The sequence below is a fragment of the Pholis gunnellus genome, assembly GCF_910591455.1.
Source record: "Pholis gunnellus genome assembly, chromosome: 2".
In the NCBI taxonomy this organism is placed as follows: Eukaryota; Metazoa; Chordata; class Actinopteri; order Perciformes; family Pholidae; genus Pholis; species Pholis gunnellus.
In genome coordinates, this window is record NC_136536.1 from 8,408,612 (window position 1) to 8,432,761 (window position 24,150).

A 24,150-nucleotide genomic window follows, 5' to 3' on the forward strand; every position below is an offset into this window, starting at 1 on the left:
TCATACTTTGGCTTAGAGTTCAACGTGTTTTTGCAATTTTAAATATATTTTGTCCCAGTCTGTGCGTTCTCTATTTTCTTTTATTTCCTTCCCTTCCAGTTGTAGGCGCAGTGGTATCCCTCCGCCACCACAGCTGTGTTGGGAGTTGCTTTCAACTGACTGACCTCACGCAGGCCCGTTGTCAATAGCAAGAACATGATTTCAAAACTTTTCTCGCTTGTTTCTTTGTTTTTTCTACTGTTTTACAGTTAATGCACTTTATGTGGATGATGGGACATGATGCCGCAAGGAGGGAAGAGGAGAGCCAAATGTAAGGGTGTATCAGCACCATGGACAGCTGTCAGGTGTACATGTCAGGTTCAGCATCAAATACGTGTTTGTCAGAATATTGCACATTCTATATAATGGCATTTTATTGTTATAGTATCAAATGTGCTATACGCTTCTCCAGTAAAAAACAAACAAACAAAAACAAAACATAAGTCACTGGTTGAAGAAGTATTCAGATCCTTACTGTACTATCTAAATACTCCACCACCACAAGTATTGCATTAAAAACCTTAAGTAAAAGTATGCAACTATAAAAATAGCATATACTTGTATTAAAAGTAAACGTGGCCTACTCAGTGTTTTAGTATTATGATGTTTTTTTGGATTAATATTACTGCTGCATTAAAGTGTATGTTGCGTTTTACTGCTGTAGATGTTGTGAATGTAACTCTTTTAAATACTGTTGGGTAATTTAATCTACAGCAATCCATCATATTCTATAAAATCATCATATGTTTGTAGCGTCCCTGTTGCTTGAGAACCATGTTTCTCTGAATGAAGAACAGTCCTGTTTTCAGCTTTGTGAAGATTCATTTTCCAGCTGATACAAAAGGGTTTTAAATAGTCTATTTTGCTTAAGCAGTGGGGGGATTTTTTTAAACAACAATTCACCCTTCAGCAAGCAAAAACAAATCTAACTGTGAATCACCAAATTTGGAGATACATGGTATTCACTTGACAGGAATTGTAAGACAATTTGTAAAGTAACTAAAGACAAATAGTAGTGCAGTATAAAAGTACAATATTTGCCTCTGAGATGAAGTGGATTAGAAGTAAGTGACATCAAAGGAAATACTCAAGTAAAGTTTAATACCTCACATTTGGAATTAAGTTTGGTGCTTGAGTAAATGTAGCCTACTTAGTTGCAGTTTACCCCTATTTTTTATAAAATCTTTCATTCATATTCATTAATAAATTAAAACACCCTATTTTGTTATGTCTTGAAGGATGTTGAGCAATATGTAAAACTATTTGGCTGTCAAGACACTTCATATCTGTATGTTCTATATAGTTGTTGTCTAATGTGATATACCCCTGGCTCTTTTGTTCCTGTTCTATTTGTTTACTATGTATACTGAATCTGTATTGCGTTCTTTTGTTTAAAGAATACTAAATAAAAAACTAAATAGAGCTAATGTTAGATGGCTTTTGTCCAGACTGAAAGTAATTAAACTACTCTGGGTCTCTAATGAGACCGGAACAAGGTGGGAAAGAGCTTCGGCCTGTCGTGGTGTTGAGGAGGGCAGCTGTGGGCGGGGCCGAGTGAAAGAAGCAGGAAGTCCCTCACATGACTGTCAGCTGGTTTACGTCACGTGACCAGATCTTTGCGGAAAAACGAAAGATGGCAGGATCGAGGTGCTCCAGTCGAGCGAGATTAATGGCCTTTCTTGCCCTTTTCGTCACCCTTTTCTCCACAGGGAGCTCTGTTGCTCAAGTGCCACTCCTAATGTGGTCCAGCGACGGGTAATATTTCATTTTGTATTGTTTATGTGTGAAGTAAGAGAGACTTTAGTAGTCAACCGACTGTTTGTCATGCTAATGTGCTAACACTTGTTGCTAGTGTTTCTACTTGTATCCAGATAACTCAAACGCTAGCTGGTCGACCTGAGCTACCTACAATGCATAGTTTGAAGTCTAAAAACTAAATATACTTATGTTGACTCATAGTTTTCGGTTAATTTTTTTACGTTATTCGTCTCTTATGCCAAATAAGATAGTAATCTTCGCTTCACCTGTAAACTAAAGTTACTAAAACCCATTTCGTAGCTAGCACAGTTGTCTAATACACGGAACAGAGAGGCGTTAGACAGGAACAACACTACTGTACATAGTAAATATAGTACAGTGTACTGTATAGTATACTACTCTATGAGCAAGTTTAGTCACTTCCAGTTGAAGGTTTCTCAATGTCAACAGGAGACATTTGTCTTTAATGTACAATGTTATGGCAGCTTTATTTAGTTTATTTTACACAACTGTTACTCGATTCCTATATGAATATGAGGTTCACACTAATGGTAAAATAAACGTAGAACTTGGGTTTGCTTGATGGATTACAATGTTTACCATTCAGTTAGCTGAAGAGATTACTTTATTTCACTGTTGGGTTATTGTAACGTGGTCTGAATAAGAAGTTAAATACAAAAACACAGTTTCTGTATTATCTCTTGTATTGACACAGTTCCCATGAACAGAAGCACAATTCTAGCGGCGGTGTTGCACTGGTTATTTGAATTTAATAAGACAGCCTTTTGCAGAACAAATGAAGTGCGTTGAAGTGATGATTTGTACTTAATTGTTCTGACAACTGCAATTAAGACCAATCGTTAAAGATATCACACTTTGTTTTTGCATGTTAAGTCTACCACCGCTGGCCTCACCTGCAGCTGGTCACATCACGTCCAAAGACCAGCTGACCGCCTACCTTACCTCTGCCTTTGCCTCTGGGCCCCACACTGTGCTGTTGTTCCTGCAAGATAAGGTCAGTCCCCAAGACATGCAGACTATATTCCTGCTCTGCAGCAAACACGGTGGTTACAGTACGTCACTAAACACATGGGAGCTAACGGTGAGAAGTAGTGTGTAGGAGAAGGACTACTCTAAGATTTCTTTTATAGATTTCACTGTTCGTCTATTATAAAGCTCGTCCTTGGATATGGTAGTAGTGAGTCATGTGTAGTTGCACTGCAGTCCCATGTGACACTGTGTAACAGTCTTCTCACTCTGGTGTGACGGTGAGCTTGAGCATTACTTCCCCTTTCACAGTTCCTCTCGAGCACATATTTCGGGTTTGTTCTCCGTGGATCATCATTGTTGTGACTGGTAAATGGGATTGATTGATGTTTTAGTTGCTGTTATGTTTGCATTAAGCTCCAAATATTTTTCATTAATACATTTCATTTTCCTTCTTTGTGTTCAGTTGAGCAAAGATGACTTCACGGTCTTTGGTGGAGTGTTTGGAAACAAGCAGGATAGCGCCTTTCAAAATGTTGAGGTAAGTTTTGAATAGCTTTCTACATGAGTCCTAAATGAAGATGATTTTGTCAGACTGATAATTCTGTCCACGCTCTCCTCCTCAGGCTGCACTGCGGTCTTCTTCCTCGTCAGTGATGCTCCCTGCTTTAGAGTGGTCGGATTCCTCTGCCGTCCCAGCTCTGCTGCAGGAGACGCTGGGTGTCTCACCTCTGCTTGTAGACGCAGACACTCTGTCACATCTCAGCATCAACACGTCTGCCAGCAATCTACTGCTCATCAATCTTCCTTATTGTACTGGGTAAGACTTGTGTGCTTTAGCACATCAGTCGATGTAACTCTAAAGTTTAGCTCAGTGAAAGTCAACTTTTTATTTTACTGTTTTTACAGCTTGGACAAGTCTTGCAAAAATGTCCTGCTTGACAATGGTAAGTTTGAACTGTTAAGGAATTTCATAGTGTAATACTATCAGCATTTTGGTCACTGTAGAGTATATTTCTGACATGTGTTAACTCAAGTGTATTTGTCTTTCAACAGATGAAATTATTGGGAGAGTTCTGAGTACCATGAAAGACAAAAATGTCCTATACACTGCGATATACACAGGACTCCAGCCATCACGAGTAAGACGATCTAACAGCACATCATGTACCAAAATTGTACCTTTTTTTTATTTGTAATGATTTCTATGCTAACCATCATCATAAACAGTCAAAACAAAATGTCACATGAAGACATAAAGAATCATAACATACGTTTTGATTACTCCTCTCTGTAGGTGATTTCAGAGACGTCTATGTCTAACCAGCCTGCGGGGCGATCCTTGCTCCAAGCCGTTGTGCCCGATGTCAAACCGCCCATCATGTTTAATGTATCCGGTAACCCTTGCATAATGCTTTGGGCTCAGAATCTCAACATCAGCCTTTCAGAAGGTTCCGTGTGGATCGACCTCGCTGCACAAACGCCTTCCATGACAGGATCCATATGCAACAGCAGCAACTCACTGTGAGATGGCCAGCATGTTGTTTATTCAGGAGAACTTCAGTGTTATGTTCTTTTTAAAGGAGAGATGTCATTTTAAATGTGTTCTCCTTTTCTCACATCAGGCTTGTCCTCAGTTATGCATCAGGCTATACACTAAGGTAAGGTAATAAACTGCTAATATAAGATAATATCTATACGTTTTGGACGTTTCTTATCAAAGAGTTTGAAAAGATGATCAATACCTCTCTTATATCCTGTTAAATATGTTACTACAGTCAGCAGCTGCTTAACTTACTCATTAACACATTATATCTTCCACACATATCCCCCGTAAAACCACTGTTGTACACTTAACACTACAGAGATTAAAACAATAAATATTTAGTATAATTTTATAAATATGTTTTAGCGCTGCCGGCAGGTCAGTATAAGTGCCGCGTCTGTCTCAGTATTTTTTGATACTACCAGTCGAGTCAAGCATTTTCTAATCCTATATACAGGGGTGATATTTATCGAACAATAGATTTATTGAATAACAATATTTGTCACACTTCCAGCAATGAATACTAGTCTTTTACACTGATCTGCTGTCGTTGAGGAACACTCTTCCGTTGATCTCCAGGTTTACCATGATTCGGCGGTTCTATCCTGTGTCTGGACGGCACTGGTTCACCTTGGATTCTGTGCAGCTGCAGGCAAACGGTCAAACATCTTCTTACAACGGGAGCCGCAACATCTACGCCCCTGCAGAGTATTCCTTCCACTGCCAGTCCATCACCAGCTTCCGGGATACTCTGCTAGTGCCAAACAAAGACGACACCAATCCGTGGAGGCTCAATTTTGTCGACTTCCAGGTACGATTTATAGAAGTGCTGCGTTTTACATCCTGCCACTCAATATTCCTGCAGCAGTGAACCAAGTACTTTTTCAATGTGAAGTGTTTTTGATCATCAGGTGTCTGTTTAGTCTTCCCGTTCACTCACTGAATTTGTAAATGCATTTTTCTGATACAGATTCAGGGCTTCGGTTTGGCCAATGGAACAGACTTCTCCTATGCCAGTGACTGTGCAGGGTTCTTTACCCCGGGGATTTGGATGGGGCTGCTGACCGGACTGCTCCTGCTGTTAATTTTCGTATACGGTCTGCACATGATCATGCAGCTACACACCATGGATCGATTTGACGACCCCAAAGGTCCATCGATTTCAGTGCCTCAGTCGGACTGAAGCGCTCCCGAATACAAAACACTCCTCAGTCCGCCAGTGCCTCCTACGAAAGTCCTTCCTTGTCTTGTAGCTTTTGTGAGCTTGGGCCTTTTTCTCAGAAAATATTTGGACCTTTCCTCCGATAATCTCTCCTGTAGTTTTCTCTCCTGAATCGTTCCACTGCTGTCTTTTGGATATTGTTATCTTGCCGGGCACATTCCATTTCCTCTCTCCGTATTTGCAAGTGCCAAAGTGGATGCACCCTTTTCTGTTAGTTGACTTTGAGCGTGTGTGCTAAAAGATGATTTTGTGCCACTGTTGGCCAGGCACTGGCTATTTTTCCTAAAATAATTAGCAATAATTTCTGGTAACAGAGAGTGTCTTCTGTGCCAACATGAATGTGATTGCTGGATGCTGTAGGACCGCCTCAGACCTCAGTTCTTACTTTTTTTTTGTTCCAACTCAACATTAATTTAAAGACTACTGGTTATGAAAGAAGTGCCTGTATGTACAGAGTAGATCGCTTTTTGTGACTGTGTTGGAATTGCCTTACAAAAGTATGCTAATACTTAACCGTGGATTAGTTATGCTCTCATTACTGACAGACAAATCCAAATCAAGTGCCACCACTTATGTCCAATGTTTTCTTGACAAATAATATATTTATATAAAAAGTTTACCCCTAGCTTCACATTCATCAAAACATGTAATAACAGTGCCTCAGTTCTGCTTTTATCAAGCGTATTAATGTGCCATGACATGTACATTGTCTCCAATTGAAAATAAAAATATCTATAAATTGTCATTTTTAGTTTGGTTGTTGTGAATGCAAAAAGTTAAGTAATGTTTAATCTTTAACGTCAACCAATGATGCTGTATAGTTTTTTTATTTATTCATATTATATATATATATATAACTATTCCTTAATGCCTTGTATTCTACTATTCCTAATTCCTTAACTATTCCTTAATGCTGAACGCACCAACCCCAGGTAGCCATCGTTACAGCAAGACCAAACACTACGACGTCATGGCAGGTCGAGACGGAGCTAACTGTGTGTTAGTGTAAACTGTTATTTTTCCTTCGGTTCTCACCACTTTCTTGCCCACAAACTGTTTCCTAAAATGTCCGGAGCTCCTGTTCAGAGAGTAGTTTTTGGGAGCTGTCAAAAGAGGAAACTCTTTCCCGACAATTTTGCACCCGACCGGCTGGGAAACCAAATGTCACGAGAGGCAGCGCCGCACATCGGTCCTGGATGTTATGACAACGATAAGGTTCGTCTCATTACATATCTGCCATACATCGATTATTTGCGGAACAATTTGTCTTCACTCGTCACGTGTTTTTATACAGATCTCAAGCCATGATTTGCAGGGTGCTTTATGAAGAGAAGTGTAGGCCATTATATGATTATACGGGCTCTAAATGTTTCCATTCTCTTCACAGTTTGGCACCATAAGCTACAACTTGCAGAAGACACCGGGGAGTAAGAAAGGATATAGTCTCTCTGCGAGGACTGCAGCACGCTTTCCGCCCTGTAGCACAAAGGTAGGCTACGTTAAACACGTTTATCTAAGATGAGTTGCATGCTATATATATATATATATATATATATATATATATATATATATATATATATATATATATATATATATATATATATACTCTGTGCAAAAAAATATTACTTTGTAAAATCACTAGCAACTAGCAGTAAATGTACTTAGTTACATTTCCGCCACCACTGCTTTGATTTGACCATTCATTATGACACATGTCTCTTGTAAGTCCCCAAACTTTATGAAGTGCAGTGCTAAGTGGCTGCAATACCCGTTTAACATGTTTAAATGAATTGTGTTACAATGTCTATCACCAGACAGCGACCCCTTCCCCACAGCAGTACCAGCCGGATCAAAGCCGGTCCAGAGTCCCTCCCTCAGGCAAAATACCTTTCAACTCAGCCACACAGAGGTTCAAAAGCACGTCATGTAAAATTGAGGACAACCCAGGGTGAGACAGATACCCACACAAGACACACAACAATACTGAACTGAACTGAGCTGACGGATCATTTTGTGAAACAGGCCTGGGGCCTACGCTCATGATGTAGTGACAAACAGGAAGGTAAGCTGGCCGATGTGCTTCGGGACCCCAGACTGGTCCAGACTGCCTCAGATGGAAAAGAAGTCAGTCAAGGGGAAGGTAAGGTTAATACTCCAAAATGTAAATAAACTGAATGGGGTTCATACATGCAAACACATATCAATTTTCAAGCTAAAAGCATGGGGGGGAAAAAACAAATGCAGAAAAACATGAGGATATTTTCCAGACTTCCGCATGTGTTCAGTAGATGACTGGTTCCATTATCAGAAATAATAAGCTTAATGTTGGTATCAGAAATGTTTTTCTGATCATCATAGAGACATTTGCTGATTCAACCTTTTAGGAAAAGTACTAGTCTGACACCTTCAAGTTCAAAATCACCTTGAATCACTCACGAGAAGGGGGAGTCTATCAACAGTCGGTTCGGTATAAGATCTGTGAAGATTTGTGAAGGAAAATGTTTGGTTGGGATGATTATAGTAGTTATATGCTTTATTAATGCTCTGATCCCGTATATAGAACGCTAACCCTTTTTCCTGATAGAAAGAATGCGTGATTTTCACATAGGGAATTCTATGTGGAATGATATTGAGCAACAGCTAATACTCCTTTGTTTGTTTTTTTCAGCTGAACAGTGAAAAGGCGTTCCTGAAGCACAGAAGCAGAGTGGCCTACTTGAGTTTGTACTATTAACTCTAAAGCTGATGGATGTAAACCCATTGTGACAGCGACGTAAGATGTTGTCTTAGTCATCGTTTTGACCTGTGCCTTTAATATCAATTTGCTGGACTGATACTGAAATCTTTGATACCTCAATTAAAATTAAAATAAAAAAAGAGAAATTTATTTTTCTTTATTCTCAAAATGACTGTATTCCTCTAGGGTTTGTATATTACACTGTTATGTTGCTTACAAAGCGACATTACACAATATTTTAACAAAGTGAGTGCTTGCTTAAGAAATGATGATAGTTAACAAAACAAAAGTTCTCTCTTCAATAGAAGTCAGCTTACAAAATGCAAACGGCAGTGCTGGTCCCGGCTCGCACAGCAGCTTTTTGCTGCTGCTCTCCGTGGAGGGAATCGCTGACTGAACTGCGTAAAGCACCAACCACTGTGACAAATGTGAGTCTGTTGGTCCATATTGGACTCATTTCTTCCTCCTCACTTTGGGTTTCTTGACTGGCCGAAGATACGGGTTGTCGATCACATTGTCCTCGGTGGCCTTCGCGGAAGGAACAACTCCGCCAGGAGGAAGCATGGAGTTCTCTTTGTCAGCTCCCGGATCATCCTGAGTGAGGGGAAAAAGAAATAAGTGAGAAATGATTGTTGAACACGCTACCATACAACTTGAACATCACTTTGTATGGAATAATTTGACATTTTGGGAAATGAGTTTATTTGCTTTCTTACAGGGAGAAGATTGATACCACTGGTATGTTTGTGGGTGTAGCAGCGAGCTAGAGCACAGTGTAGGAATACCAATAAAAGATCCTGTATTGAAAATGTTACTTAGGTAAAAGGAAGCAAGTTCCCCTTCAATGTCATGTAGAGCCTCCAGGAGCATTACTTAGTTTGGATTCGGAAAATTCCATGTAGAATATACAAAAGCATTGCACGGAGGCAGAATAAAACTGGATCAACCTTTCAGCTGCAGTGGTTTCTGCTCATCAGGTTTATTAATAATGGAACGGTCGGCAGTACGCAATTGCGCCTTCCATTAATCCTGTTCTAGTTGAAGTGTGTTTTAATGATGTTCTACTCATGTTTTGGGTGTGCATATGGGATTATTGTGTGTCGTTAGTTTAGTGCTCATGTTACTTTACAAGGTGGTGGCCATGACGGACCTGTGTGGAGAATGATAGCATATGTGCAGTGTATGCGTAAAGCTGTTCAATGTTCATGGAAAAGCTTGGAAACTTCAAAACTCTTATGAGTAAATTCTTCCACGGAGTTCACCACAACAAGATTAAAAACAGCACGTTGGACTTTTTTTTTTAGCTTTTCAAATTCACGTGCACAAATATGTGGAAACAGAGACATATTCCCAGGAAGTGACTATTTTAAAATCTCTGGAAGTCTGGGAACTTCTAGAGAGACGATGATGGTAGGAAAACGCAGACCACATCGGACACTGGGCAAGTTCCTGTAGTGGTTAGTAGCAAGACTTACGCTGATAATGTTTCCTGCTGCGTTCTCGCTGTCAGTCTGGTCGTCCTGCTCAGAAGAGTCCGTCTCCTCCAGAGTCTGCAATTCCAGCTCTGAGGGCAGGAGGGCGCTGAGATATGGGATCGTGCTCGGTTGTGCTGCGATCACTGAAAACACATTCACAGGTATTAGAACTTGTGTAAACACGACATGCTTTCGGCAGCATAGCAGACATGCAGGCATACAGAGAACAAGACAGACTTGAATGTGGAAACAACGTATTACAACCGGTTTTGGAAATACAGGACCACTTGGTGGAGTCGCTCACATGGGAAGGCAGTGATGTCGTCTTTGAAGAGGCTCTGAGTTTCTCCGGTCTTGGCCATGAAGCGTGTGAGCGCTCGCTCCACGTCTCTCCTCTGACTTGCTGCTTTTTCTCTCACCACTTGGTAGTCTGACACAGGCTCTCTGAACGTCTGAGCAGGAAAACACACGGCACACACTTCACCATCTGAACTTAACCTGTTACACATAATGAAGGGCTTCCTGATTGATGCCCTGATCGCAATGGTAAAAACGGAAGTGTGTTTTCTTGTCATTAATTTAGACAGAGATATTCTATCTTCATATATAATATTACGAAAGGAAAATTAGTTCAGGGTTTGTCTCAGGATCTCTGTCACGGCTAGGTTTGGTTATCATTCACATATGAACAGATGCTTGTACCCATTGCTACTCTTATTTAGAACCATTTGTTATTTATTGAGAACATGTTTCACTCCCCTTCCTTTCCTCCCTCTCACTTCCCAAACCTGTCCCAGCCTGTTACTAAGGCGTAATGTGAGAGCGCTGGACTCACAGGTGTTTTGATGTAGGTGTGAGGGTCAGGAAACTCCGGGAAGTGGCTGGGGATGTGAGCCGGATGTGTGCGTTTCTGGCCTGCTGACAGTGCTTTGGGAGTCACAGGTGGGTTCGTCACTGGAGCTGAAATTCATAAAAACAAAACAAAAAAGAGAAAAAGTTCACATCTATATCAATTATTTATAGTTAGAATATTAGAATTGATGTAGAAAGTGAGAATAAAGTGCCTACTCACGGGCAGTTATAACCATCCTCTGGGATCTCTTGGCATACAAAGGCAGGGTGTCGGCTTTGAAACCTGCAGAGAAACAAACAGATTAAATGATGTTCTCTATGTTACCTTGTGATATCAATGCGTAATTTATAGGACGGCATCCTCCGGTACCTACCCATTTCAATGAGTGTGACCACTGTGTCTGACAGGGTTGGGATGCTTCTGGCAGTGTGTTCACAATAAGCTTTAGCACACCGACCAATTTCAGATATATCTAGAAAAGAGACCAAACACATCGGGGTTTAGGAGTCTCTTCTCAGGAAGACTAAACATTTTGCAGGTACAACACAAAGATGGGTCATAAAAGATGAGATTTAACTTCTGATAGTAGGATTCATCAACAAATGCATTCAACCACAGTCCGCACAGTTTCACCGCTAACACATTAAAATGCATTCATTGATCGGCGCATATGCAGCATGTGATGCATCAGCTGCAGCACATCAGTCACATCTGGATGGTGGCCAACACACATAATACGGTCTGAATTATACTGATCCAATAAATTCCTACAACTAAGAAGTTCAGACAATTTTCATTCCCCTGCTGACATGATCGCTAAAGATCTGCCAACTGTCAGCAGAGTAAAGCGCTACTAAGGAGATTTAAATGATTTCTACTGCGCAATGCGGACGTGGAGGATTCTGCATTGATGCAGTAAGAGAACATAATGGTGAGTCTGGTTTCAGTCCAGCACAGTTGCTTCTCCTTTCATCTCTGTTTCACTGTTGTCCAAGGTTGTTGCTCTCGCTACCATTGGCTGCTCCGTTTCAAATATATTAGGCTGAAAAACGTTAGAATTCAACCGTAGCAATGTTCTGTTGGGAGATGCAGTGACTTAAACCGAGTAAGAGAAGAATAGCCATGAGAAAGGAAAAGTCAGCTATCAGCTGGGCTCAGTCACTCAGTGTAAAATGCAACAGGCATTCAGGAAGTGGCCTGTCTGAGAGCGATACATTGAGATGCATCGGGAGCGGTTCTGTATTCAAATCCATTGACGGGTGAATTGTAAGCAAATCCTGAGGTCAGTGAAGCTTCACACCTCGAATAAATATAGCAGCGAAAAAACAGTTTTCTATGTGAAGATATAGTCAAAGTAATATCTACATCTGCATTTATTTAGTCAGGATTTTGACTTGCCTTGACCGAGGATGCTGGGATGGTTGATGCAGCGTGTTTTGCCGTTTTAAATTTGTTCTATGTAGTTTTTGTTAGGTGTCTGCCTGCCTGTACTATATGCTGTAACACAAACTTTGAGGTTACTAAAGACTAAACTGATGAAGGCAACTTAGTCGAAAACATTTGGTGAATAAAGCAGGGTGCCCTGGAGAAGAACTATGCTGCGCTTAGGAAAATGAACACGGGCACATCTACTTCTGGATTCATACATACAGCTTTGCATCATCTCAGTGAGCGTCTCCACTGCTGCCTTCTCGGCGCTCTCAAAGCCACATTCTGTGAGGAGGGCACTGACGACAACCTGCAGGGTGCGGCGTCGGGCCAGGTGGTAGTTCTCTGCAGGGCTGGTAGCTGCTTTACTGCCACTCCCACGCTGAAAAACATACATGAAATAACATATGGTGGGCGAGAAAAAACCCACTTAAAAGATCCCCATGAAGACAGTGCCTCATCACAGCATGACTGAAATTAACTAATACAACAACCAAATAGATGAGAGTTTAAAAACATGAACACAGTATTACCATTTTAGGTATATGGGTTGTATCTCCTATTAGGCTGTGAGGAGAAACTCCTAAATATAGGCGGGGTGTAAGTCCTACTGAGAATTTGGGGCTGGGTGATAATTCAATATGCAAAAAAATGTCATCTTCTGAGGGTGATAAAATCACTAAAGATCTTTTACAACTTCTTTTGGAATCAGCAGGCACATGTCCCACACGTGCTTCAATAACTTAATATCGACATGTCTGACTGACCAACAATAAAAAGCCTAATTTATGTAACAAGCAACTACATTGGAAAAAACATCACACAGCAAAAAACAATTGGTACGTGGGCTTAGTGATATTTATTCTAAGTAAAGCTGACACAAAAATATAGTGACATAAATAGTACAATGTCGGACACAATTTAAAAATATTGATATGGCAACGGTGGCACATGTTCGTGCTGTGGCTGGTAGCTCTCATCAATGTTGTTACATTTTTCAAGGATTCAAGGATAATTTATTGTTGTTATGCAACACAGGGATGAACAACAACATGCAGATGTAGCCCATTTGCAACACAAGAAAAACAAAAACAGTAGTGCATCTTTTTGATTTGCATCATGAGGAATGTAAAAAGCAGCAATAAAAAAAAGATATATTCTCTGGTCAGATAGTATGGCCAACATTTAAAATTCGACATCAGGAAAACATATTGTGTTTGATGCTCAAACTGTGTCATTGACATAAACACCTCCTATAGTCCCACCGCAGTCCTGCGCTCTGTCCGGCTCTCCGCCCGTCAAGTGCAGCTTGATCTGGGATGCAGCGATGGAGTCAGATCTCTGTAAGGATGTGGGCTCAACAGTCACCAATCTCCCATTGTTGGGTTCGCCTGAAGTTTTTATTTCTTTCATCTTTTTTTCTGCGACCAGACATCAGACAAGACAGCCAGGAGTAGGCTAGGTAGTGGAGCATCCTTAGGTCCTAGCTGGGTTAGCTTAGCTTTCACCTAGGCTCTCCTACCTCTCCTGCCTGGGGCAGTTTGGTGGCGTTTGGTCCGGATATACCGGCTGGTTGCTCGGCTGTGGGCAGTGATTGTCTCAAAGTCCGCTGCACTTAATCCAATCCCAACGCTTCCTTTTCCGATGTTAATGAAGGTATTCTGTCATATGCCATTAGTGCTCCAGTAATAAACGCTAAAAAAAATAAAAAGCACTTATGGCATATGTCAGATCATCAACATCGGAGAAGGAAGCGCTGGGTTTGGATTAATGTGTGGAAAGCAGCCATTGAGATGATCACCGCCCTCGCCTGACCACCACCACCCAGCCAGACCTGCCAAACCAAATGCTACTGAAGTTGAAGTCCAGAGGGAGAGGAGAAGAGCCAAGATGGAATCTAAGCTAACCCAGCTAGGACCTAAGTAATTCCACCACCCAATCTGATCCTGGCTAATCTCGGGTCAAAAGAGAATTCAGGCTAACCCAGCAAAGGGAGGTCGTGACTATTGTGTCCACATCTTTATAGAGACCTGGCTCCATCGTGGCATCCCGGGTCAAGCGGCCCTCGACAGGCGGACCGCAGGAGAGAGCAGGACTCTGGAGGGACAAGAGGACTCTGTTTACATCAATTATGCTTGGGGCTTAAACATAGTAAATATTGATGGACAATGTTTACCTGATTTCTAATGTTTAATGTGAAGATGTCGGCCATATTGCCCAGAAAATGATTTGGTTGATGCCGTTTACATTCCTACTTCTGTTTTGTGGGTTACAGCCTGTGTTGCATAATGACAATGATTGAATCCTTGAATATTTGTAGTGGAGTTGCATAAAACGGAGATACTCAGGTTACATACAAGTATCTTGAATAATAGCAGTGCTTGTGTAGGTAAATATTTAAGTAAATGTACTCAACACTAGTTACATTCCACCTTTCATAGTATTCCATCATATAAATTATTATATTATTCTATTTTTATCAAGTGCATTGCAATGTGGTTCGTCAAAGGGGTGACAATTTTAGATCAGACTTTTTATAGTATTGGGTAAATTACTGAATGTTACATACATGTAGTGAGGTAAAACGTATAATGAAATATAAAGCTATTTAGTAGACTAGAAATATTAAGTAGCATAATATGGAAGTAAGTGCAAGTAAAGTAAAAGTCAATGTCCCAACACTTCCAAACATTGCTGTTTGACAAGCTTAGCTCACAGGTGCACACGTATCTACACATTAGCAGGTGTAACGTTGAAGGATAACAAATAAAGACAAGTGAACCAAGACCTACAAACGTACCGTAGATAAAATGCTAATGTTAGTAATACTTGTTTAGACACACATTCGGCACAGTTGAGTCTTATCCAACAGACTGCTAACAGCTAGCTAGCTTAACATTACAACCTAACGTTACAGGTTGCATTAAGTTAGCTACATCCTGCTAATGACAGTGAGTATAAACGTCGTCTCTTACCCCTCCTGCGTTCAGTGAACCTCCCGATGCCACCGCAGGATCTGCCATATGTAATTATTTGTACTCTGCTCGGATTAAAATAAAATAATTGTATAGTGAGAAAAACGTTATTTGTCCGACAGCCGTTTAGCCTAGCCGCCGTTGGTAAACACGGTGTGAATTTATGTCGTCATTTCCTGTTACGCAGACGGAAGCTTAAATCAACGTGCAGTGCACTCACTGTGGCCATCTAGTGGTTATTTGTAGAATTACAACAGCTATATTTTAAAAAGTGACAACCGATGTTTAATTCATTGTCCTCGTTGAGTTTAGACTTGTGGGCAGTGGTCGAATTTAACTAAGTAAGTGAGTAAGTAATTTTACCTAAAGTACTGTAGCGTCTTGATATTTGTACTTCACTTGAGTCGGCTATTTTTTTCCATTTTATGCAACATCATACTTCTACTCCACCACATCTCAGAGGCAAATATTGTACTTTTTATTTGTCTGAGAGCTTTAGACGCTAGTTACATTTCAGATACCATTTGAATTGATGTAGATAAAACTACAGCAGTTAAATGCAACTGCTGTAGTTGCATTTAACCATCATATATAGTAAAACAGTGATAATGACCGTTTATACCTGTGATAAATTATGTAAACCTATATTTTGCTGATAATATACATACTTTATTTAAGCATGGTTCTGAATGCAGCATTTTTACTTGTAATGGAATATTTTCACAGTGCTGTGTTGCTACTTTTACTTCAGTAAAAGATTATAATACTTCTTCCCAACACTGCTTGCCAAAAATGCTGTTGCTAAAATCCAGCATACAATAAGAGGGAAAAATGCATATTGCACAGATCTGAATGTGGATGCCTTACCTCTCATTATAACATACACAGTGACAACAAAGCACAAAACAATGTGTGTACTCAGCATACATTTGTCACACAGAAGGTAAAATTGATCATGGTAAAATGTAGTTTAGTTCATCTTCTCTTTAAATACAAATGTATGTCATGTCATAAATACATCTATTTGATCATCTTGCAACATGTGCAAAGGGCTGTATCACTCTAAAAAAAGACCTGAATCAGTTGCTAGCTGAAAAATAGCTTTATTAGAGTGCAAAATGAATTAAATCACACATATTCCATTTTTCCTCCAACACATTCATCAAGTCACATCCAAAGGTATCTGCTGCCCAGCAGCGAGACATTACGGTACCCTCCAGTTTTCAGGGTATTTACTAGTTTTTTTGCCAGTCAAAAGGGAATGTTTAACCAAATCTGAAATAAAAGAATGAGTACAAAGTGACCAGTTCAACGTGGTGTTTTAATTTACCACCATCACCATCAACATTGCAAGTGTCGTGTCCATTTACACCAGGATGGGAGGGTTTCTTTAAGAAGCATGTAAGCGGTTGGAGCTCCTCTGCCCAGCAGTCACCAGATGTTTGGCCTTGGCCTCAATCACCGCCGTACTTAGCACGTCCACAACTTCGGGGCGAACCAAGGTGGTGTGTGACTTCAACACCTGCTTCTTCTCCTTCTTCACGATCAGCTCTGCTGGTGTGTCCTCAACAGTCTCCTGCTCCGCAAATGGCAGGAAAACAGTTTCCACCAGTCCACCAACAACTCCCAGCACTGCCATAGTTGAGCCAAGCATGTAGATCTTCAGCATGCCTCGGCTTGGCCTCTGGTTTAGCATCTCCTTAGCGAACGGGATGATCTCGCCAATGGTTTCCATAGTGTGGTGTTTGAGACTGTTGAAGGAAAAAAAACTGTCAGAGAACTCCTTTGATTTACTGTTTAAATACAAAGTATTTAAAAAAACTTAAATCAATCTTTCCACTATACACATACAATGTTGATACTGATAGGCAGATACTCACTTTGAAGCACACCCCAAACTCTCAAGTGTTCGGCCCAGTCAAGGATTCGCAAGCAGACAGACGAGGGCAGATCCTGTGATTTAAACACAAGTGGAGTCCGGTCAACTCCCACAGTGGCGATGGAATGCATATTCATGAGGCTATAGCAATTGCTTTTTAGAGCAGGGCCCTTTTTGGGTAAAAGGCCATGGGTTTCTCGGACAAGAAGTGAAGCAAATATTCCCTCTAGGTGAAACCGTGTATATGACATCACATGAGGTCAATGTGTGTTGCAGCAGATGCATCTGAAATACTTTCCATGTTACTGAACATTGAACCACATGAGTCATTGTTTGGTGTTACTTGGCTTGTCGCTGTAAATATTGATCCTCATCAGGAGAGCTTAGTGTCCAATCACAGTATGTGAAACTATGTTAAGCCAGTCCCATTTATTGGCGGGAAAGGCATTGTGATCATGCCGTCTTGAGCTTCTCTGGCTCATGCTCGCTGTCTGACCATAGAGCTGACCATGAAGTAGCGAGAGATGGCAGAGTGTGCCTTTCTCTGAAACTCTCTGACCTTAGACCTCGTCCACTCACTGCAAGAGAGGAGGGAGTAGAGTTGGGCAAGTAAGTTGTGAAATGTGTCTGATCTTTGTCACAGAGAGAAGTGTGATCAAATCTCAGTGAAAATGGCAAACAACCGAAGTCATGAGACGTCTGCATGTCGGTTCAACATCTGCACACCAGATGTTAGAGACACCAAAACAAATCACCCAGTTGGGTTTTATCCATGCTGTGGCTCAAGAAATTATGTGTCAGTTTGTCTGTAGGTTTACCACTTTGATTCAGACTGACAGCGCCAATAGCAGCATTTTACTTTCTCCTTTTTCATGTTTACCTGCACAGTAATAATGAAATGTAATGACACAAGTGGAGTGAGTTATACCCGGGTGTGGTAGCCAGACGTGTAGAGGTGCACATTCCGTCCTTGACCCACACAGTCATCCCCTCGAGGACACTTCAGGGAGTGTCTCCAAACTCCAACAGGGCGCCACACAAAGACGCGGCTCCGAAAAAAGAGCTGTGGAGTTGGCAGAGCACCCTTGACGTATCCAGGAGGTTCTGGTGGATAAAACCACATGCGGTCTGATTTTATCACCCGTCGCCTCTTTAACTGACCAGTGATGTTCTTGAAGATTTGAACGGGGGTGAACAGGCCTCGTTCTGTGTCCTCTTTCAGCCAGGAAATGTCTGCAGATGGGACGCCATTGGGGTCTTCCCACGGACGCACCCAACCCTCCAGCTCCACCTGCAACACACATACAAAACTTTTGGTTAGTATTGTATACAAAATATTGTTAAAACATGAAACCAATTTAAAAAACATGTACAAATTTACATTGTTTGTATATAATGTGAATATCACTTACAGGAGAGTCATTCCGAGGTGATTCCATATAATAATGATAATATAACATGCTTACTACTTCATGTAGCCGACATCATTTGCCACAAGCCAGTGGAATGGAGCATTTTCGTACTGGCCAAATGGACCCACCAGCTTTCCCAGACACAGCTGACGCGATGGTGCAGGTACACCCTGTACTCGAAGGAGCTTCTCTGCGTGGGCCAGAGAAGAGGTCTCGTACAGCAGCTCCTGTGGAGGTTTGGGGAAGACCGTTCTCTTCTCCCTGTAGTCACAGGCTTCTTTGGTCGCTGTCACTACGGCCTGCTGACGATTCCCAGGGGCATCTGGGTTGATGATGCGGATAACGGGGGTCGCCATCTTCAAATGTAGCTGAAATACACTGACTTCAGAAGTCAATCCAGGCTCTCAAGAGGACAAGTGGAGGTGGGCTTATCTACAGCGTTTCAAGGCTAAATATAATCACTGATATTTGTCAGTTTGACAACTAGGACCTTATGACCACGCTGGGACCCCACTACATGAACAGACAGCAAACCAATCTACCTGTCTGTAACGGTGTTCTCGCCTGTCTGTGGACTCTGCTAACCAGGAGTCATATGGTGGCAGACAGATTCAACATTGCACAATCTACACTTTCAACACATCTCCATCACTTCTGTTCCCTGGTCACTACACATCTGTCCCATTGCATTTTGTGGCCTACAGGAGAAGCACTTCACACGTCCCAGTTACACTTTGAAACAGCTGGATTTCCCAATACAGTCTGTGCTGTCGATGGATGTCACATTCCCATTGTTAGACCACATTGCAACAATCCCATAGCCTATTATAACCGGAAACAATTCTATTCCATCATCCAACAATAAACGGAGCTTCTATCATGTCAATGTAGTTGGCATGATGCCAGAGCATTTCGCAACACCGATGTTGCACGGCTATTGGAAGAGGATCTTCAGGGCCTGGTGCCAGACCTACACGACACCGACCTTCTCTCCTTGCAGACGTTAACGATGGCTCATCCCACGGACCGGATGGGGAAACCAGAGAGAGAGAGAGAGAGAGAGAGAGAGAGAGAGAGAGAGAGAGAGAGAGAGAGAGAGAGGTACAGAAAGAGAGATGAGAAAGAGAGAGAGAGAGAGAGAGAGAGAGAGAGAGAGAGAGAGAGAGAGAGAGAGAGAGAGAGAGAGAGAGAGGTACAGAAAGAGAGATGAGAAAGAGAGAGATGTACAGAAAGAGAGAGGAGAGAGAGGTGGACAGAAAGAGGGGAGAGAGAGGAGAGAGAGGTGGACAGAAAGAGAGAGGAGAGAGAGCTGGACAGAAAGAGAGAGAGAGATGGACAGAAAGAGGGGAGAGAGAGAGGTGGACAGAAAGAGGGGAGAGAGAGGTGGACAGAAAGAGGGGAGAGAGAAAGAGAGAGAGATGGACAGAAAGAGAGGAGAGAGAGGTGGACAGAAAGAGGGGAGAGAGAAAGAGAGAGAGAGATGGACAGAAAGAGGGGAGAGAGAGGAGAGAGAGGTGGACAGAAAGAGAGAGGAGAGAGAGCTGGACAGAAAGAGAGAGAGAGATGGACAGAAAGAGGGGAGAGAGAAAGAGAGAGAGAGATGGACAGAAAGAGGGGAGAGAGAGGAGAGAGAGAGGTGGACAGAAAGAGGGGAGAGAGAAAGAGAGAGAGATGGACAGAAAGAGAGAGGAGAGAGAAAGATAAATATTGTTTTCACCTAACGTACACCCTATATCCTGGCTTGGCCCTTGTTGAGTAGAAGAAGTTGCCGATGCAGCTCTTATTTGTTGGTTGCATCAATAATTTTTCGATGGAGTCGGCGATGAACTTTTCAAGTGCAGCGTCCCCACATCTCAAAGAGACCAGCACCATTGTTGCATTGCCCATCTTCTTGCAGAGTTCGTTAAAGATGGTCTTGTTGAGGTCCTTGAAGGTTTCTGGTGCAATATCAAAGTTGATGCCCTTGACTGCGGCCAAAGTCTTGTCCAATAGACGCTGAATGATGTTGATGGCCTCGGGTTCCACGATGCTCCAGCACACTTTGCTTTTCCTGAATGCCCGTGAAACCAGCTTCTCCAAGACGATCTTAAAGAAGAATTTATCCTTTTCTATGTAGGCCAGCTCTGAACAGGTCCATTGAGGAACATGGTCGACCTGAGTCCTATGCCACCACTTCATGAGTTTTATGAAGAGAGAGGAGAGAGAAAGATAAATATTGTTTTCATCAAATGCGCGCCCTATATCCTGGCTTGGCCCTCCGTGGGGCGAGCCCCAAGGCTCGCCCCACGGAGTAGAAGAAGTTGCCGATGCAGCTCTTATTTGTTGGGTGCATCAATAATTTTTCGATGGAGTCGGCGATGAACTTTTCAAGTGCAGCGTCCCCACATCTCAAAGAGACCAGCACCATTGTTGCATTGCCCATCTTCTTGCAGAGTTCGTTAAAGATGGTCTTGTCGAGGTCCTTGAAGGTTTCTGGTGCAATATCAAAGTTGATGCCATCGACTGCGGCCAAAGTCTTGTCCAATAGACGCTGAATGATGTTGATGGCCTCGGGTTCCACGATGCTCCAGCACACTTTGCTTTTCCTGAATGCCCGTGAAACCAGCTTCTCCAAGACGATCTTAAAGAAGAATTTATCCTTTTCTATGTAGGCCAGCTGTGAACAGGTCCATTGAGGAACATGGTCGACCTGAGTCCTATGCCACCACTTCATGAGTTTTATGAAGTTCCAGGCTTTCGACCATATCTCAGAGTACATGTGAACATGTAAATGGTATACCTTCACACCATCATTCGGACACTCATTTAAGATCGTGGGCGGCATATGTAAACGGTATGCCATCACACCATCATTCGGATACTCATCTAAGATCGTGGGCGGCAAACGTCCTGTCATGTGTGTGAAGAGGATGTTACTCAGCTCCTTCGTCAGTGTGCCTGCATTCGTCCAACTGTAGTCATACGGTAATATGTCATCAGCCAATGTGAACCGTTTGTTGAGGTAGTCTTCTAATTCTCCAAACCAGCCACGTAAATCAGTTACGCTGATGTCTCTTTTGGGCAGCTTGAATTTGGTCTCCAGTTGACCCAGTAAGCGACACAGACATGATTTGGCGAAGTCCTTTGTACTAAGGCTCTTAGGTTTGCATCCTCTTGCGTCCTTTTCCTTGGCTTTCTCTTGCAGTTCTTTAACAACTTGGTGAAGACCATGATTGTCCAGTGATTTGGAAAATAGCAAACTCTCAAAATCTGAGTCTGACATGTCACCAAAGAGAGGATCAGTGATGTCACTAAACTTTATCCTAACAATGTCCTCGGGAGATGGAATATTTTCTGTCTCAGTCAGGCTGTCTGATGAGACCTCAGTGTGATCAGTGTGATGAGTGTCTGCAAACACTATCCGCGATAAGTAAAGCCGTCTTGGGTCCCAATATCTATTACAATATCCTACAAACTTGGGTTCAACTGGTGTTTCCATCTTGGCTGAGAATGTCTCCAACATTGTTGATTTATTAATTTATTGTGGTCGATGATGTTGAGCTCTGAGAACTTCCTGACTGACTTACACTGACGTCACACATGATAGCCATGAGGACTCCCGCTGCTCAGCAACCGTTGCTCGGCAACCGTTCAGTGGCGGGCCGTGCATTTTATACCTGGGCCTTCACTGCTGTCTTACCACCTAATAACCTCATGATGGCGCCACAGCTACGGTTATTTGTTTCTAGGGGTGTAACATCACGTATTCGTATTAAACTGTTCGGTACGAGGCTTACAAACCGAACAATACGTTTGAATAATACTAGTGCATTTGGAAAATGCAGAAGCTTTAATTGTGGTAAATATAATGTTTTCGGTGGAGACAACGGTCTGTGTGTCTGTTTAGTTTCCGACCCGGAAGCAAAACAAAACACAACTGCTATGCTAAACTAGTTTAGTCAGGAAAACAACACGCACAAACTCACGCTACATTCTCCCCGCAGCGTTCAGGCAGCTGTTCCCTACTGATTCAAACAGGGCTAAGCAATCGCCACACAATCCCCATTTCTCCAGACCATCAGTATTGCTTTGTAAAAGAAAAACAGCTCAAACAGAAGTATCGGACCCTAAACCCACGAAGGACGGTATATGCTTCGTAATTAACGGACAACGCATATGGTAAAAATCGATGTAATTAATACAATTCATCATCGTACTCGCCAAGTTGCTCCAGAATGTGCTGAAAAAGCTCCTGCAGGGCGGCTCTCTTTTCAAAGACCGTGTTGACCAGTCTGGAGCTATATTGCCACCGTGTTGGTGCCACACGAGGAAGACGCCGCTGGCAAATCTAATCGAGCAGCTGCGTGCGCTTTGGGGACCTGGAAAAATACGCAGCGAGGCCGTTGAGATGTGAAAAAAATATTCTACATTCACTCAGCTTTGAGACCCCTTGAGTCAGCACTAAATTCAGCCGATGGGCATAGCAGTGTATAAATAAAGCCAGAGGAGCCTTCTCTTTAACTTTAGCCTGCACTCCATTAAGTCCAGATGCCATGACCGCTGCGCCATCAAAACACTGAGCCACGACTTTGTCCAGACAATCGTGGTCCTCCAGAAATCGGATGAGAAGAGCAGCAATGTCATCGGCTCTCTTGTTGCCGGTAACATCGTCAAATCTGACAAACCTTTCCTTGACGCCGGTATCTGTCACATAACGGACCATCAGTGCCAGCTGCGCTGTATTACTCACGTCAGTCGTTTCGTTCACCATAATAGCGACAAAAGGCGCTTGATTTAACTCCCGTCTGATCTCCTCTCCCATCACTTCAGCTATCGCACTGATCAGGTCGTTCTGTATTTTGCCTGATGTCACGGTAAACACTTTGTTCGTGGAAAGGTGGTAGTGCAAGTCTGTGTCGTGCTCGGCCAAACAGGAAAGTAGCTCCACATAGTTGCCCTTATTTGTGGACTGCTTACGTTCGTCGTGTCCCCTGAATGAGAGCTCCTGTTTACCCAAAATGATGACACAATCTATCAGTCTTTTCAGTATTTGCCTATTCTTCTTAACTTTTTCGTTGTGGAGCTCCGTTTCCCTGCGAACTTGTTTGTTGATCTGGAGATCCACTCGGGTCCCTCCAAACGTTTTCAAGAGCACCGTAGCTTGTACGTGTCCCGCCGTATTTTGCTGTCGTGAAGCGGCCTTGCTCAGGCAGCTCAGGTTACGAAATCCAGCATGGCTCCATACACCGAGACGTTCAGTCGCAAATAAAAGGCATTCCCAGCAATACAATTTGCAACTCTTCTCCGACCCTGTCAGCCAGGAATAATGTTCATAGTTTGTGGACTGAAAGTGGCGCACAAATCCTTTTCCTGGCTGTGTCAGGGCTGCTAGCTGTGGGGTTGGCCGGCCGTTTCTTACTATGTCCAGTTTGTCCGGAAATGTCCTTCTTGAGAAAGGCGTCCACTCCGCCACTAAATCAGTTTCGCCTCCTCCTTCCGCCATTTCATATTAAAAAAACAATATTACACTTGAACTTTGTCTGCTACAACCAAAGCTCTGCTAGCAAGCATGTTTCGCGGGCACATAGTCACTGCCCGCCCACTGACCAATCACAGCACACTCTGCACCTTGCGGCAGAGAGGCATCTCTGGTGCCGGCCATGAATCTCAAACTAAAGATCTGATTGGTTGATCAACAATATCGTCCCCATTCAACTTAATCTGCACATGCCAGCACTGGGTGAGTCTGCAGGCTGGGGCCTCTCTTCTACCTAGAGACACAGAGGTGAAATCTGATTGGATAAAAGCTCTACTTAAAACAAGCTGCACTGGAAGCAGAGCAACTGAGGAGCACAGTAGC

General features: G+C 42.5%; 4 protein-coding genes across 4 annotated transcripts; 2 read left to right on the plus strand and 2 right to left on the minus strand.

The window, feature by feature from the left end:
- The first annotated feature begins 1,665 nt into the window (after window positions 1-1,665).
- atp6ap1b (ATPase H+ transporting accessory protein 1b) lies at window positions 1,666-6,291 on the plus strand. The gene is made up of 10 exons (XM_079182106.1): window positions 1,666-1,794; window positions 2,692-2,812; window positions 3,251-3,325; window positions 3,411-3,604; window positions 3,694-3,731; window positions 3,841-3,926; window positions 4,082-4,308; window positions 4,410-4,445; window positions 4,910-5,141; window positions 5,301-6,291. Exons 1-10 carry the CDS (start codon window positions 1,673-1,675, stop codon window positions 5,511-5,513), a joined length of 1,344 nt encoding a protein of 447 aa, XP_079038232.1. The 5' UTR covers window positions 1,666-1,672; the 3' UTR covers window positions 5,514-6,291.
- A 326-nt stretch (window positions 6,292-6,617) lies between these two features.
- On the plus strand, window positions 6,618-8,286 carry LOC306708124 (ciliary microtubule-associated protein 3-like; the record flags this gene model as incomplete). Its single annotated transcript, XM_079175850.1, has 5 exons — window positions 6,618-6,767; window positions 6,940-7,041; window positions 7,367-7,500; window positions 7,575-7,692; window positions 8,221-8,286. 5 exons carry the CDS (start codon window positions 6,618-6,620, stop codon window positions 8,284-8,286), a joined length of 570 nt encoding a protein of 189 aa, XP_079031976.1.
- A 151-nt stretch (window positions 8,287-8,437) lies between these two features.
- Window positions 8,438-15,164, minus strand: taf8 (TAF8 RNA polymerase II, TATA box binding protein (TBP)-associated factor). Its single transcript, XM_079167446.1, has 8 exons — window positions 15,021-15,164; window positions 12,268-12,427; window positions 10,991-11,089; window positions 10,837-10,899; window positions 10,600-10,724; window positions 10,069-10,216; window positions 9,765-9,907; window positions 8,438-8,883 (listed from the first exon to the last, which is right to left on the minus strand). Exons 1-8 carry the CDS (start codon window positions 15,066-15,068, stop codon window positions 8,743-8,745), a joined length of 927 nt encoding a protein of 308 aa, XP_079023572.1. The 5' UTR covers window positions 15,069-15,164; the 3' UTR covers window positions 8,438-8,742.
- A 943-nt stretch (window positions 15,165-16,107) lies between these two features.
- On the minus strand, window positions 16,108-17,019 carry g0s2 (G0/G1 switch 2). The gene is made up of 2 exons (XM_079183111.1): window positions 16,901-17,019; window positions 16,108-16,771 (listed from the first exon to the last, which is right to left on the minus strand). Exon 2 carries the CDS (start codon window positions 16,753-16,755, stop codon window positions 16,411-16,413), a length of 345 nt encoding a protein of 114 aa, XP_079039237.1. The 5' UTR covers window positions 16,756-16,771; window positions 16,901-17,019; the 3' UTR covers window positions 16,108-16,410.
- Between the last annotated feature and the right edge of the window lie 7,131 nt (window positions 17,020-24,150).

Bases quoted from the DNA above. Each gene is read 5' to 3' on its own strand.
- atp6ap1b (XM_079182106.1), top strand. From the start codon at position 1,673: ATGGCAGGATCGAGGTGCTCCAGTCGAGCGAGATTAATGGCCTTTCTT. The intron at 3,605-3,693 runs GTAAGACTTGTG...CTGTTTTTACAG, and splicing joins AATCTTCCTTATTGTACTGG to CTTGGACAAGTCTTGCAAAA. The intron at 5,142-5,300 runs GTACGATTTATA...TTTCTGATACAG, and splicing joins TCAATTTTGTCGACTTCCAG to ATTCAGGGCTTCGGTTTGGC.
- g0s2 (XM_079183111.1), bottom strand. From the start codon at position 16,755: ATGGAAACCATTGGCGAGATCATCCCGTTCGCTAAGGAGATGCTAAAC.
- taf8 (XM_079167446.1), bottom strand. From the start codon at position 15,068: ATGGCAGATCCTGCGGTGGCATCGGGAGGTTCACTGAACGCAGGAGGG. The intron at 12,428-15,020 runs GTAAGAGACGAC...TATGTTTTTCAG, and splicing joins GTTCACTGAACGCAGGAGGG to CGTGGGAGTGGCAGTAAAGC. The intron at 10,900-10,990 runs GTAGGTACCGGA...GTTTCTCTGCAG, and splicing joins GGTCACACTCATTGAAATGG to GTTTCAAAGCCGACACCCTG.